At 38.6% G+C, this 13,470-nt stretch overlaps 1 protein-coding gene across 3 annotated transcripts in view; it reads right to left on the bottom strand.

Annotated features, from left to right (window-relative positions):
* ZNHIT6 (zinc finger HIT-type containing 6) overlaps positions 1-13,470 on the bottom strand; it is a 54,886-nt gene that overhangs the window by 18,876 nt on the left and 22,540 nt on the right. For all 3 annotated transcript variants that reach the window (XM_045584382.1, XM_036446156.2, XM_045584383.1), the window contains 2 exons: positions 5,651-5,719; positions 1,344-1,424 (listed from right to left, as the gene is read on the bottom strand). In XM_045584382.1, coding sequence (XP_045440338.1) covers positions 1,344-1,424; positions 5,651-5,719 — 150 coding nt within the window. The remainder of the gene's footprint in view (positions 1-1,343; positions 1,425-5,650; positions 5,720-13,470) is intronic.

The following is a 13,470-nucleotide window of genomic DNA, read 5'->3' as shown; positions in this document are numbered from 1 at the left end:
CTCCCCCCACTCCCTTTACCTTCCACTCTCTCTGAATGGGGGTGGGGGAGAAATCAACTGAAAAATATTCTGAGATGAGAATTAACAACAATAAAATTACCTTTTTTTTTCCTTTGTGTATAATTAAAAACATATTAAAAATAACTATTTAAGTAATTAATCTTGCTATTTAACTATTTTAATGTATGAAATTAAGTGGCAGGTATTTTGTGTTATTGCCAGATATATGAACAATAATAACAACTGGATTCTCAATAATTAGAATAAAATTCAACTATTATACATGTTCCAACACACTGTTTGATATGTGACATGGATCTGATTCAGTCTTGGGCTTTACCTTTCATCAAAAGTGTATGATGAGATTTAACTAAAACTGAATCAGACATTTCAGAATCCACTCAGTACAAATTTTTAAACACCAAGTTACTCTGGAGCAAAACCAAGCATTCATATCCAAGTAGGTACCATCTGGTGAAAAGAAAGTCAGCTGGGTTCTTGCCTAGGAACACTAATAACAAGCATTCTAATAATAGTTCCCTTTTTAAAGCACTGCCTACTATGGGCTAAGCCTTGTAGTAGGAACTTACATATGCTGTTTTTTAAGAATCCTATCTAGTAGATTATCATCAATCTCTTATAATGGGGAAAAAAAACAAGGCCCACAAGTGAAGTAACTTACCCCTGATCATATAGCTAATAAGGAATTGAGCTAATTATTCTAACCAGACCTTCATTACTGATTCTTTCCACTATGCTATGTTAATTATTTTTGTCCATGCTTTATTTTTGGACAGGAGACAGAGTGTATCTTACTTAGTTTTATGAAGACTTGGCTAAAATAGGATTTCCTGTCTTTAACAGTTACTGGGAAACTCCTAATTTTCAGTATTGGGTTCCACCTGAAAGGCATTTTGGCTTAAGGGTTAAGAGTGTAGACACTGACTCCTGACTGCCTGGGTTTGAATCCCAGTTTCCCTGTGCTTATTGGCTACATGAAGTCATTTAACCTCTTTATGGTTCAGTTTCCCCTTCTGTGAAATGGCTATGTAATACCACTAACCTACCTTAATGGGTTTTTGTGAGAATTAAATAAATTAATACATTTATCATTATCTGCTTCAAAGAGCCTGGAAAACAGTAGAGTAAGTATGGGCTATCCAAAAAGCAGCATTTCTGACTGAAAAAGCCTTGAGTAAAAACCAAGGAAATGGAGCAGAAAGTAAATGGCACTGACACATCACATTCTAATAAAGTCATGACTTCCCATATTAAATATGCACATAACAAATATCTCAACATTTTTAAATAATTCAGAAAGTGAAAAGATTTTAAAAGCATACCTTTGACGAATTACAGGATCAGACTTTTCTGGGTCAATGTAAGTTGCTAAGATTTCATTAATAGTTTTATTATCCGGTACTCTTTGAAACAAAAGAAAGGAAAAAGAACCCCAAAACTTATTATTTATAGTTTTCTACTAAAGGTGTTAATTGAGAATTACTAAATCTTATAGTGTTTTTGTTTAAATAATTGAACGTAGACCTTTTATTTTACTCTTGGCAAAATATAATGGTTTGTTAAGCATTAAACTACTTACATTTTAAAAATAGCTTTAAAAATAGCTTTCTTGGACACACTTAACAAAGTCTTAAAAAACATTATTTTGATCCCTATAAATTAATCACAAAAATATGAAGCCTCTTTTAACACACACCTATGCTCAAAGATGAAAAGAAAGAAGTCAGGATGAAATATATTTGAAAGTTGTAGAAATAAAAAACCTGAAAAAAGGTTTCAGGCGATGCTAATTTCAGTGCATGTTCAAGTTTATTCATTATAAATCATTAAGACCAGGTTAAAAATTTGATACTGCTTTCCCTGGAAACAAAGCATTTTAGGTTTCCCAACTTTTCTATATGTATTGTTCTAACTATAAAGCTGTAGAGAAAAAACTAAGGCACTATTTTGAACTTAGTAACTAAAAGATGCAAGGCAACATTTAAAATGTAAAATGCATAAAATGGCAAATATGTAATTTTCCTCAACCATTTACACATCTATACTAATAATAGAGAAACATGAAAAGTATTTGTCACAGCAGCACGTCACGATTGGATAAGCAGGCTGCGTCTCTGCCCTTGCTCAGGCAGCTGCAAGGCCCAAGGTAGGATAGGATATGCTAAGAGGGGATAAGAAAGGAGAGGGAGAGGAAGGTAGGCATGCATGCAGATAGGCCAAGAGGAGAAACAGAAATACAGAAAGGAAACAAGAAAAAGACACAGGAATGGAAAAGGGAAGGTAATCCAGGGCTCCACTCGGGAGGGGATAGTGACTGCAAGGGGTGGGAGGAAGAAGGTGCACCCAGCGAGGCGCAGGGCAGGAGCCCCACCCAGACACAGGAGGAGGGCAGTGGCCCCTGGTGTGGGCTGTTGGCAGGGAGGTGCCCACGGGTCTGGGGCAGAGTGGTGGACGGTCTGAGGCCTTCTGTGTGGAGGCACTGCTGCTGTCGGGCCTCAGCCACCTTCGCTGGGCCATGTGTCCCGGGCAGGGAATGGGAGGAGGCTGGGGAAGGGGGATGGCAAACACCTGGCCGGGGCTGAACCCTGGGCTGAGGATTAATGCCCCCCTGAAAGGAAGCTTTAACAAGGGGGGAGGGAAGGACTTTATAATAATTAGGCAGGTAATAGAAATTAAAACAGTGGAAGTAAGTAGAGAAGAGTATATGGGAAAAGTAGGATAAGAGAGAAAGAGGGAGAGAAGAAAGATTTTAAAGGGGAGCCAGTAGAGCTTAAAGGAGAATGGGAAGAAGGAGGAAATGGGGGAGGGAGCAAAGCAGGTCCGACAGAGGAAGTGAAGAAAAAAATTAAAATGGGAAGGAAGGAAAAGGGGAAGCAGGGCAGGGGTAAAAATAAAGGAAAGAAGGAATGTGGGGAGGGAGGAAGAAAGGGTGGGAGAAAGATGGGAAGGATGATGGAACAGAAGTATGAAATGAGTAGGAAAGAAAAGCTTATAAATGATGAGTCAGTAGGAAAAAGCATCACATAAAGGAGAGAAAAATTGAGCGAGAGGGAGAAGCCAATAAGGAAGTCAAATACAATTGTGTGTGAAGGGGATAAGATTAAAAAAAAAAAAAAAAAAAGACAACAGGGGAGGGCAGTTAAGGGGATCAGGCAGGCAGACAGAATGGTTAGGGCAGGCAGACGGGTGAGCAGTTAGAAGCCAGAGGTCCCGGACATCCCCTAAGGGCTCCTGGATTGGAGAGTGTGCAGGTTGGGCTGAGGGACACCCCCTCCCTTGCACAAATTTTGTGCACCAGGCATCTGGCATTCTTATATACTACTAGAGGCCCGGTGCAGGAAATTTGTGCACAGGATGGGGGGTGTCCCTCAGCCCAGCCTGCACCCTCTCCAATCTGGGACCCTTCGAGGGATGTTAAACTGCCCATTTAGACCCGATCCCACCAAGATCGGGTCTAAATGGGCAGTTGGACATCCCTCTCACAATCCAGGACTGCTGACTCCCAACTGCTTGCCTGCCTGCCTTCCTGATTGCCCCTAACCACTTCTGCCTGTCAGCCTGATCACCCCCCAACCACTCCCATGCCAGCCTGATTGATGTCTAACTGCTCCCTGCCAGACTGTTTGCCTCAAACTTCCCTCCTCTGCCAGCCTGGCCACCCTTAACTGCCCTCCCCTGCTGCCATCTTGTGTCCACACGGGGGCAGCCATCTTGTGTGTTGGAGTGATGGTTAATCTACATACTAATCTTTTATTATTTAGGATAGAGGCCTAGTGCACGGGTGGGGGCCAGCTGGTTTGCCCTGAAGGGTGTCCCAGATCAAGGTGGGGGTTCCCTTGGGGCGTCGGACAGCCTGGGCGAGGGGGTCTGTGGTGGTTTGCAGGTCAGCCACGCCCCCTGGCGACCAAAGGAGAGGCCCTGGTATCTGGAATTTAGCCAATATTTACCTTTTACAATTGAAACTTTGTAGCTTGGAGAGGAGCCAAATCCCCTGCTCACTCTGCTGCCACCATTTCTGTTTGGTTTTATATATCTTCTATAATTGAAACTTTGTAGCCATGAGTGGAGGCCTAGGCTGGCCAGGATGTGTGGAAAGCTTGGCTTCCTCTATTGAAACCCAAGCCTCTCAACTGCTCTCTGTGGCTGCAGCCATATTGGTTGGGGTTAATTTGCATACTCACTCTGATTGGCTGGTGGGCATGGCTTGAGGAGTGATGGTTAATTTGCATATTGCTCTTTTATTAGTTAGGATTATGATAAGTAGCTCTATCTGAAAACTTTGTCTTTTCACTGTCTTCAAATAAAGTTTTTCAACTAAAATCTATGACAATGACAAGAAGGGGCACTATCTTATCTAATAAAGACGGAATATACAAATTGACCGTCACCCCGAAACAAAGATGGCAGCGGCCGAAACCGGTTTGGCTCAGTAGATAGAGCATCGGTCTTAGGACTGGAAGGTCCTGGGTTCGATTCCGGTCAAGGGCATGTACTGTGGTTGCGGGCACATCCCCGGTGGGGGGTGTGCAGGAGGCAGCTGGTCGATGTTTCTCTCATCGATGTTTCTAGCTCTCTATCTCTCTCCCTTCCTCTCTGTAAAAAATCAATAAAATAAAAAAAAAAAATAAAAAAAAAAAAAAAGATGGCAGCGGTTGAGCAGGGATGCTTGTGTTCCATCCTCCCTTGGCTGCTCCAGGCCTCTGGGTAGTGCACGCGTGCAGGTGCAGAACACCTGGGGCTGGTCGGGACGCCTGCTATGAGGGGGATGCAGGGGGCAGAGGGAGCTACAGGAGGGTGGCAGGGCCACAGCGAAGGCGGCGGCCAGAGTAAGGTCCGGGTCCCAGGTGTTGGAGGGAAGCCAGTGCCAGTAGCCAGGGGAAGAAAAGCCTATTCTTGCATGGATCTTTGTACACTGAGCCTCTAGTCTATTATATTTAGATATATGCTAAATATATTAACTAAAAAGCAACTTTTTAAAATTTTCATAACCCAAGGAATCAAATTGTATACAAGCATTAAAACTTTTAAATGATACTTGAAAATATTAATATGGAAAAAAGATAAAAACTACTTATGTAACTTATTTCCAATTATGAGTATACATATGTACATTTCTAAAATAATGTATTTGCCGCACAATATACCATATTTTTCGAACCATAAGACGCACTTTTTTTCCCCCAGAAGTGGGGGGAAAAAGTCCCTGCGTCTTATGGTCCAAATATAGCCTACACATATACTTTAAAAAAAAAGTTTTTTTACTTGCCCAGCTCTGTGTGGTCTCTGTGTGCTTGCCCGGCTCTAAAATGGTTCTAAATGCTGCTGTTTACTTTACAGGGTTGATTACATGTGTTTATGACTGTGATGTTGGGTTTTAATGCACATAAAATATTTTAGGACACTATTTGTTTCAGAATCTTTTTTTCTTCATTTCCCTTCTCTAAAAACTGGTGCGTCTTATGGTCCGGAGCGTCTTATGGTCCGAAAAATACGGTAGTAATCGCTGCTGATGTTTGCATTTCATTGTATCAATACACCACAACTTAGTTATCCATTCCTACCACTAACACACATTTATTAACATCACATTTAAGTTAACAAATTCTTAATAGATATGGTGATACTATACCTTTTTTCTATGTATACAGCTTGACTCTGAGGAAACTGAAGCTTCACATGCCAACAAAACTGTTGTTTTCTAAGAGAGAAAATAATCATATGAGGCTCAAGATAGTCAATAAATAAACACAAATCAAACTTCTTAAATTTCTGTTTTCAGAGAATAGTTATAAAAGTATTCTTAGCTTTTAATGTGTATTTTCTACTAAGAGTTATTACTTTTTTCTAGGATTTTTAGAGGCTATGTTTTTCAAGCAATATCCTTTCAAGAGTTTTTAAGGAAAATGAAGTGAAACAGTTCTAAATTCCAAGGACTTCACATTCCCAAATTAAAAGGCAATTTCTCCTAATTCAGGGGCATTTGAGATCAGTGTGCTACTACTTAAAGTTTACAAATAAAATTTCCTCATGGCTAAATACAATGAGCTGATGTCTCTGCCTGACTAGTCTGGAAATTACGTGAATGAAGTATTGTCTGGTTGAGACCAGCTGGCTGCAGATACACTTATGAGCCATGAGTATGTGCATTCAGTAGCAAAACAGCAGACAAGTCGGTTGCTAAGCAGAATGCACTCTAGGCTAGAGTTCCTGTGCTTTCAAGTCTAAACTTTGATACAAGATGGACGGTAATAACTATTGTAAATGTCTGATTTTAGAAAAATGACGGTATGTTCTATTTAACATATCTAAATTTGGTGACACTAGATACCATTCCTTTAAAAAAATATTTAACGCTGCTCAAAACTTTAATCCACCACAGAAATTTAAGTATTTTCACTACATGATGGTTTTACACATTCTTTCCTTGCTTAGAAGAAATTTCTAACAACCCACTTGCCAGTTAATGGCCAGCAGCATGCCAAAGCAATGGTCAGCATCTTCTACAATCTATGCTTTAGCCACATGACCCCCAAAACTAAAATAATTTTTGTTTAATACAAGTTAGTAGAGTATCTCCCATCAAAAATTTATATGATTTAGTTCAGGGGTGGGGAACCTTTTTTTTTTTTTTTTTTGCCACGGACTATTTAGATATTTATAACATCATTCATAGGCCATACAAGTTTATCAACTTAAAAATGAGCCTGCTATAATTGGTTAAACACTTAATTAACTCACCCCTAATGCTTTACCAGGGCCAGACCAAATGATTCTGTGGGCCTTATATAGCCTGCAGGCTGGAGGTTCTCCACCCATGATTAGTCAAACTTTTTCAAAAGAAATGACTATAAAATCAAGTAAAAATCCTTCTACTAGGATAATTTATCAGAGATCTGTTTATGGAAGTTTTCTTTAATAAAAGGACAGATTTTAGCACTAACTAGAAAAAAAATATGCTTGATTATGCTTATGTCGATAGTGCCATTTATCATATAACAATCAATCTTGTTTAATATTATTTTTGATAGAACGAGGTTGTATAGCACCCTTTACTAATTTAAAGGCCAAATGTCTAATATCTCAAAGGAAAAAACACACACTATAAATTCTGAATGCAGATACAGCAGTTACTGATTTCAAATAAATAATTCTTCCCAAAGAAAATACCTTGCAATGTTTGTTACTTGTGAAACTGACATAGAACAATATCACCATCAAGTCACTGAAAGTTACCACATTTCTCTCATTGTAAGAAATAAACTGATATTTTAATCTTAATGTATAAGAGTTCCTTTCTAAACATATTTGTTTTTCCATGTTGTTACAGGGGGGAAATTATGAACTTGTCATCTTATGGAATTATAAATCATAATCACCACAAGTATTGCTTGAGTAATTTCAAGAACCATTTACCTTAACATTCAGTAGATCCTAAATACCTTTAGAAAGTACTCAACATTCCAAAAACAAGAGAACAAACCTTGGAAATAATTTTGTTTGCTGTAGTTAACTACTTGTGGTTACAAGGAAGTCAGTCATTACTGTATAATTATATCTATGCTAGAGACCTGGTGCACGAATTAAGTGTATGGGTGTGGTCCCTCGGCCTGGCCTGTGATCAGGGCCAAGTGGGGCGGTCTGGCCCGGTCCCACTCAGGGCCGGCCATGGAGAAGGATCACGGGAGGTTGGCTGTGGGAGCACACTGACCACAGGGGCAGGGTGGTCAGTGCACATCATGGCGACTGGTCATAATGGTCACTTAGGCTTTTATATATATAGACTAGAGGCCCAGTGCACGAAATTCATGTACGGGGGGGGGGCGGGGGGTGGTGTCCATCTGCCTGGCCTGCGCCCTCTCGCAGTTCAGGGGCCTTGTGACTGATCACCCCATAAAGGAAGGCCCTGCCCACCACTGCCAGCCGGGTAGTCTGAGCCTCCCTCTTTGGTGTGATCCCGGAGCCTCCTGGCCAGTGGCCTGGCCCTCCCTTTGTGGGGTGATCTTGGGGTGATGGTGGGGACCCCTAACCAATTCCATTGCACCAGCCTTGGAAGCAGCCGTCAGTGCTGAGTCGCTGCGGCGCCCGTGGCAGTGGCAATGGCAGTGAGTGTTGGGTCACCACAGCACCCGTGGCAGGGGTAGTCAGTGCTGCTTTGCCACGGCACATGTGACCCAGGAGGGAACGAGAGGTCAGCAGTTCAGCCTGCTTGCCAGTCCCTGCCCAGCTGAGCCTGCTGCGCACACAGCCTAGAATTTGGTCATCCGTTCGATTGTTTTGGACGTTACAAACCCTGGCTCTTTATATATTAGGATTGCTAAATTATGACTACAGGTTATTGATATGGCTGATGATTCTCTGTACTGTTCTTTAATCCAATTTCCTTCTTATCATCAGAGGTAACTATCTGGAGGTTGGGTGTGTATTCTTGCCATATTTGGTTTTATATCTATATCTATCTGTAAACAGTATAATATTTTGTGTGACATTAACATTTATTTTAATGTTATCATACTCTAAATATCCCATGCCTTGTTTTCATTTATATAATGGATTTAGAGGTCTATTTATGAAAAATATACATTAGTTCATTAATTTTAACTGTTTGTAAAGTATCCCATTGTGTGAAGAATGTCAAATCTATTTATCCATTCTCTACTAATAGACATTATGACTACTTCCAATTTATTACCACTTGTTTTTTCAAATTAAATCATAGTTAAGAAAAAATAAAAGAATATCCCCAGGGATCAGGCTATCATTTACCTCAACTGGTATACAGAACTAAATGTTATTTTTTTAGTCTATGGTGTAATATAAGAGGCATTTAAGAGCAGTAATTCAGAACCCAGTGTGTGTGTGCATGTTTTGGGGAGGAGGGCAGTAATTCAGAGTAAAAGATTTAAGTGAAGGTATGGGCAAAGAGAGGTTAAAGAGTGTTACATAGGAATTCCTAAAATGAGCAAGTTAATTATCTCTAAATTAGTTTCCAATTCTTTGGTGTTCCTAAAATTGACATAATCGATAATGGCCAATCAAATCTCTTCCTAAATCTCAAAAAATTAAGGTTGTTTCCCATATTTCATTATTATATGCTATATTATTAATATATAAAAAATATATACATAACAAAAATCCCAAACTATGAATAATATCTTCTAAAAGAAAATACTTTGTAAAAAAAAATTAAGTTTAATGCTTCAGTATCTTTGGGAATATGTGAAATTGTTTTCTGTATTTTGCATTCTTTTGTAAAGACAGATTCCAAAAAGCAGAATCATTAGAATAGAGCAGGGTTTTTCAACCTCAGCAGGGCTGACATTTTGGACCAGATCATTCCTCTTCTGGAGGTAGGCAGTACACATGATGTTTAGCAGCATCCCAGGTCTCTACCTATGAGATGACACTGTCAATACCCACTCTCCCAGCTGTGACACATAAAAATGCTCCCAAATATTGCAAATGTCCTCTGGGAGGCAAAATCATCACTGTTTGAGAACCACAGAGACAGAAGTTTAAACATTTACTATTACTCCTAACTATTCTAAATTTGGCAAAATGACTGCCACTATAATAATGTCATTGTGTCCCTGCAATATTTCCCAATATTCTCAATAATAAAAATACTGAAGGGAATGGGTGAAAAAAGCGAAGGAACTAAGGAAAAAAACACCACAGAAATCCTCAAACCTCATAGACAATATTATGGTTATTAGAATAGGAAATGGATGAGGGAGGTAGGATTGGATAAAGGGGAATAAATAGTGATGGAAAGAGACATGACTTGGGTCAGTGAACACAATACAGATGATGTATTATAGAATTGTAAATTATATAGGTTTGATTGTAATGTAATTTAAACCTATATAATTTTATTAACGAATGTAATCCCAATCAATTAAAAAAATAATACTGTACTCCAAGGCATATGTTTAGAGTTTGACAATTACTGGTGAAGTAATTGTGGTCAGTTATTATCTAATGTTGCCTTCTGGATAACCTGACAAAGTAACAGGAACACTGAGTCCCATGAAACTGAAGTAACCATTCATGCATAGCAAGCTTTTTCTCTTCCTCCTCAAATATCAAAACACACACATGTTATGCATTCTCAACGGGGATAGCAAATTGGTTCCTGGGAGGGTAAAAATAATCCTAGATATTATAATGGTTTGTGTTCTCCCAAAGGGCCACTGTACATTAACAAATACACAGTATATTTGTGGTAACAAAATACCATGCAGGATAATTAGAGGGTAAATATCTAAAAAGGCCCTTTGGGAGGCAATAATGAAAAAAAAAAAAAAAAAAAAGGTTGAGAAACACTTAGATGATACATGTGTTATATAAGGAAAATAAATATTATTTATATGTACTTGGTTTTAGAGAGAAGCAAGCCACTCCTCCAAGGTCATTATTCAGCTTAAAAGTGACAGTATAATCTACTCTACTATTAGGAACTTACCAGATTTGAAAATTCAACAACAAACCATGTATTTTTCTGTATTAATTCAAAAGTATTTCAATTATATTTTATTTTAAAAATTTGTCTTAATACTTTAAAATCCTCTTAAAAAGTTATAGTTATACTAGCAATCCCATACCACCATCCTCCTTCCTAATCCATCACTATACTTTGATAAATGGACCCACCCCCATCTCCAGGGGTATCCACTTACTGGTGGATATTCTCCTGGAGAAAATGGCTCAGGATTGGGCAGATAGCCTAGGTGGTCTAATAAAAAAGAATTTTAGGTTTCTTGTTTAGTATGCTGGGAGAGAAGAACTCTTGGATATTTACTGTAATCCAAACTGTTACTGCGAGCATCCTATAACCATAAGGATACAGCTGACACCAGAGGAGACTACGGAGAATCAGCAATAAACTAGGTCCCTGATAATATACTTGAGTCGCAATATCTATTGTATTAAACCTGAAGTCCATCCTACTTCTGGACATTCAATTATAAGAGCCAATAATACACACTTTTTATAGCTCAATCAGTCTGAATTAGGTATTTAATTTATGCAACAGAAAGCATTCTGATTCAAGAGATTAAAGTGTTGTTCTTTCTAGATTTCATTTTTATTTCTAAGCAACAGAAAAAGAAGATAGACTAATCTGTAAATTGCCAACTATTATAAAACTTGGAAGCAGCAAATAACACATGAAGGAATTTCAAGAAAAAATGTGTAGAAACTGTAAAATCATATGTATGAATGAGAGAGTGGGAGGGAAGGAGGGGGATAGAGAGACACACACACACACTGATTGGTTGCCTCCCTACCCCCCTCCCCACCTCCCTACTGTGGGGCCGGGGATCAAATCTGAAAACCAGGTATATGCCCTTGACCAGGAATTGAACCCAAGACCCTTCGGTGCAGGGGCCAACACTCTAACCACTTAACCACAATATATTTTAATTTAAAGCAGAAAGAAAATCTACCAAATTTTGAAACCTTCAAGAAAAAGAAAAAAAAGAAAAAACATACAAAATTATCTAGGTAACCCTTTATTCACAGGCATTTTATCTTTTTTAATGTATTTCAAGACCAAAATATGAAGTTTAAAAAAAACACAAGAAAACTAGTCCTCATAAAATAATCCATCTATTTTCTTAGAGCTGGGACCATAATAACTTTTTTTGGAAGACTGAATAGAAATGATCTGTGTAGTTATTTAGCATGGATTAAAATTACTGCAATTGAGGAGAATGAAAACCAAAATTTTATGTCTCACATCATTATAAAAATACTTTGAAAAATTCCAGTTATATATTACATTTTGCTTATTTATTTATTTTTTTTAAAATATATTTTATTGATTTTATACAGAGAGGAAGGGAGAGAGATAGTTAGAAACATCGATGAGCGTCATTGATCAGCTGCCTCCTGCACACCCCCTACTGGGGATATGCCCGCAACCAAGGTATGCCCTTGACCGGAATCGAACCCGGGACCCTTCAGTCCTCAAGTCGACGCTCTATCCATTGAGCCAAACCAGTCCCGGCTACATTTTGCTTTTTAAAAATTAGTTTCACCACTAGATAATAATAACAGGAAACAGGTTAAGTATGTGGTATTGGCTTTAGTAGACTGTATATTAAGAAAATGGATGTAGTAGGGGATGATAAAAATGAAAAAGAACATTTTGCTTCAAATAACTAATAAATACTTGAGCAGTTAACAAAGCAAAGCAGTTCTCAACTGGAAGTGGTACCAACCTGGGATGTGGGGGCATTTAGAAATGGCTGGGTAGTTTTGACTGTTCCAACACTAAGGAATACTTTAGACATTTAGTGGGCAGGGATCAGAAATGCTAATCTTCCTGTACTGCATGGGAAAATCCCACACAACAAAAAACTGTCCTGTTGAAAATGCCAGTAGAGTCCCTACTAAGAAACACTAGAATGCAGAAGGGAGAGCAGATATATCCATACCAAAATCTGAATACCAGCACTAAATGCTGGCATCTGTTTCATATTAGCTGTGGAAAAAGTATGTACTACAGGAATTCTGGCAAAGGAGAAATAATGGAGAAGATGAGCTACTTTCACAAATGGCTAAGAAATAGCAAAGGGGAGACATCCTAGGATTAAGAATAGTGACCAGCCTGGGTACATTTAGTTGAATCCATTAGGGAATTAGGTGGGGACTATGAAGATCCATATTTATTATGGATCCTCATAGAACAGGAAACTTTTCTAATAAGAGTATAGCTGTAGCTAAACTCTCTGGCACGGCATATAAGGTCCCAAAAGGCCCAGCCCCGTTCCCTACCCACAGCACTCCAGGAGTACTCCTCAGAGGATTTACTATGTCACAGCAGTGGCTACACGATGTGTGTTTGCTGACTTGACTTGTCTTCCACTGAATGACCTACTTGAGAAAAAGGACAGTGACTTCCTGGCACATAAGTGGTTTTCAACTAGAGGTAAACAGCAAATCCATCTGGTACTTTTTTAAAAAAAAATTAAAGACAATTTTTTAGACTACTTTTAGAGTCACAGCAAAATCAAAAGGAAAATACAGAGATTTCCCAGATAGCCTCTGTCCTCACAAATGCATATCCTCATCTAGTGCTTTTTAAAAATAAGGATGTCTAAGCTCTACCCTGGGCTCAACGAATTAGTAATTCTCTTGATCAGTACAGGTTTATCTGCATTTTGAAATTATGACAAGCATTTTAGATTGAAAACTGGCACTATTATTGTCCCCCTCTTACAAAAACGGCAACAGGTACAGAGAATTAACTTGCCAAAAAAACTCCTTACACATAAAGATTACATTTTGTCATGTTTAATACAAAACTAACATTCAATAATTAACTAGTATATTATCATTCCTCTTTTAAAAAGAAAATACACCAAGGATGAGTTATGTTATTTTGCTTAATGAGAAATACTTGAAACATTATATTTCCAACTTTCTGAAAGTTAGCAATTTCAAGTG

The sequence above is a fragment of the Pipistrellus kuhlii genome, unplaced genomic scaffold (genome assembly GCF_014108245.1).
Source record: "Pipistrellus kuhlii isolate mPipKuh1 unplaced genomic scaffold, mPipKuh1.p scaffold_m20_p_2, whole genome shotgun sequence".
NCBI classification, from domain to species: Eukaryota; Metazoa; Chordata; class Mammalia; order Chiroptera; family Vespertilionidae; genus Pipistrellus; species Pipistrellus kuhlii.
The sequence above is the reverse complement of the archived record's forward strand: the minus strand, read 5'-3'. Positions and strand labels throughout refer to the sequence as shown.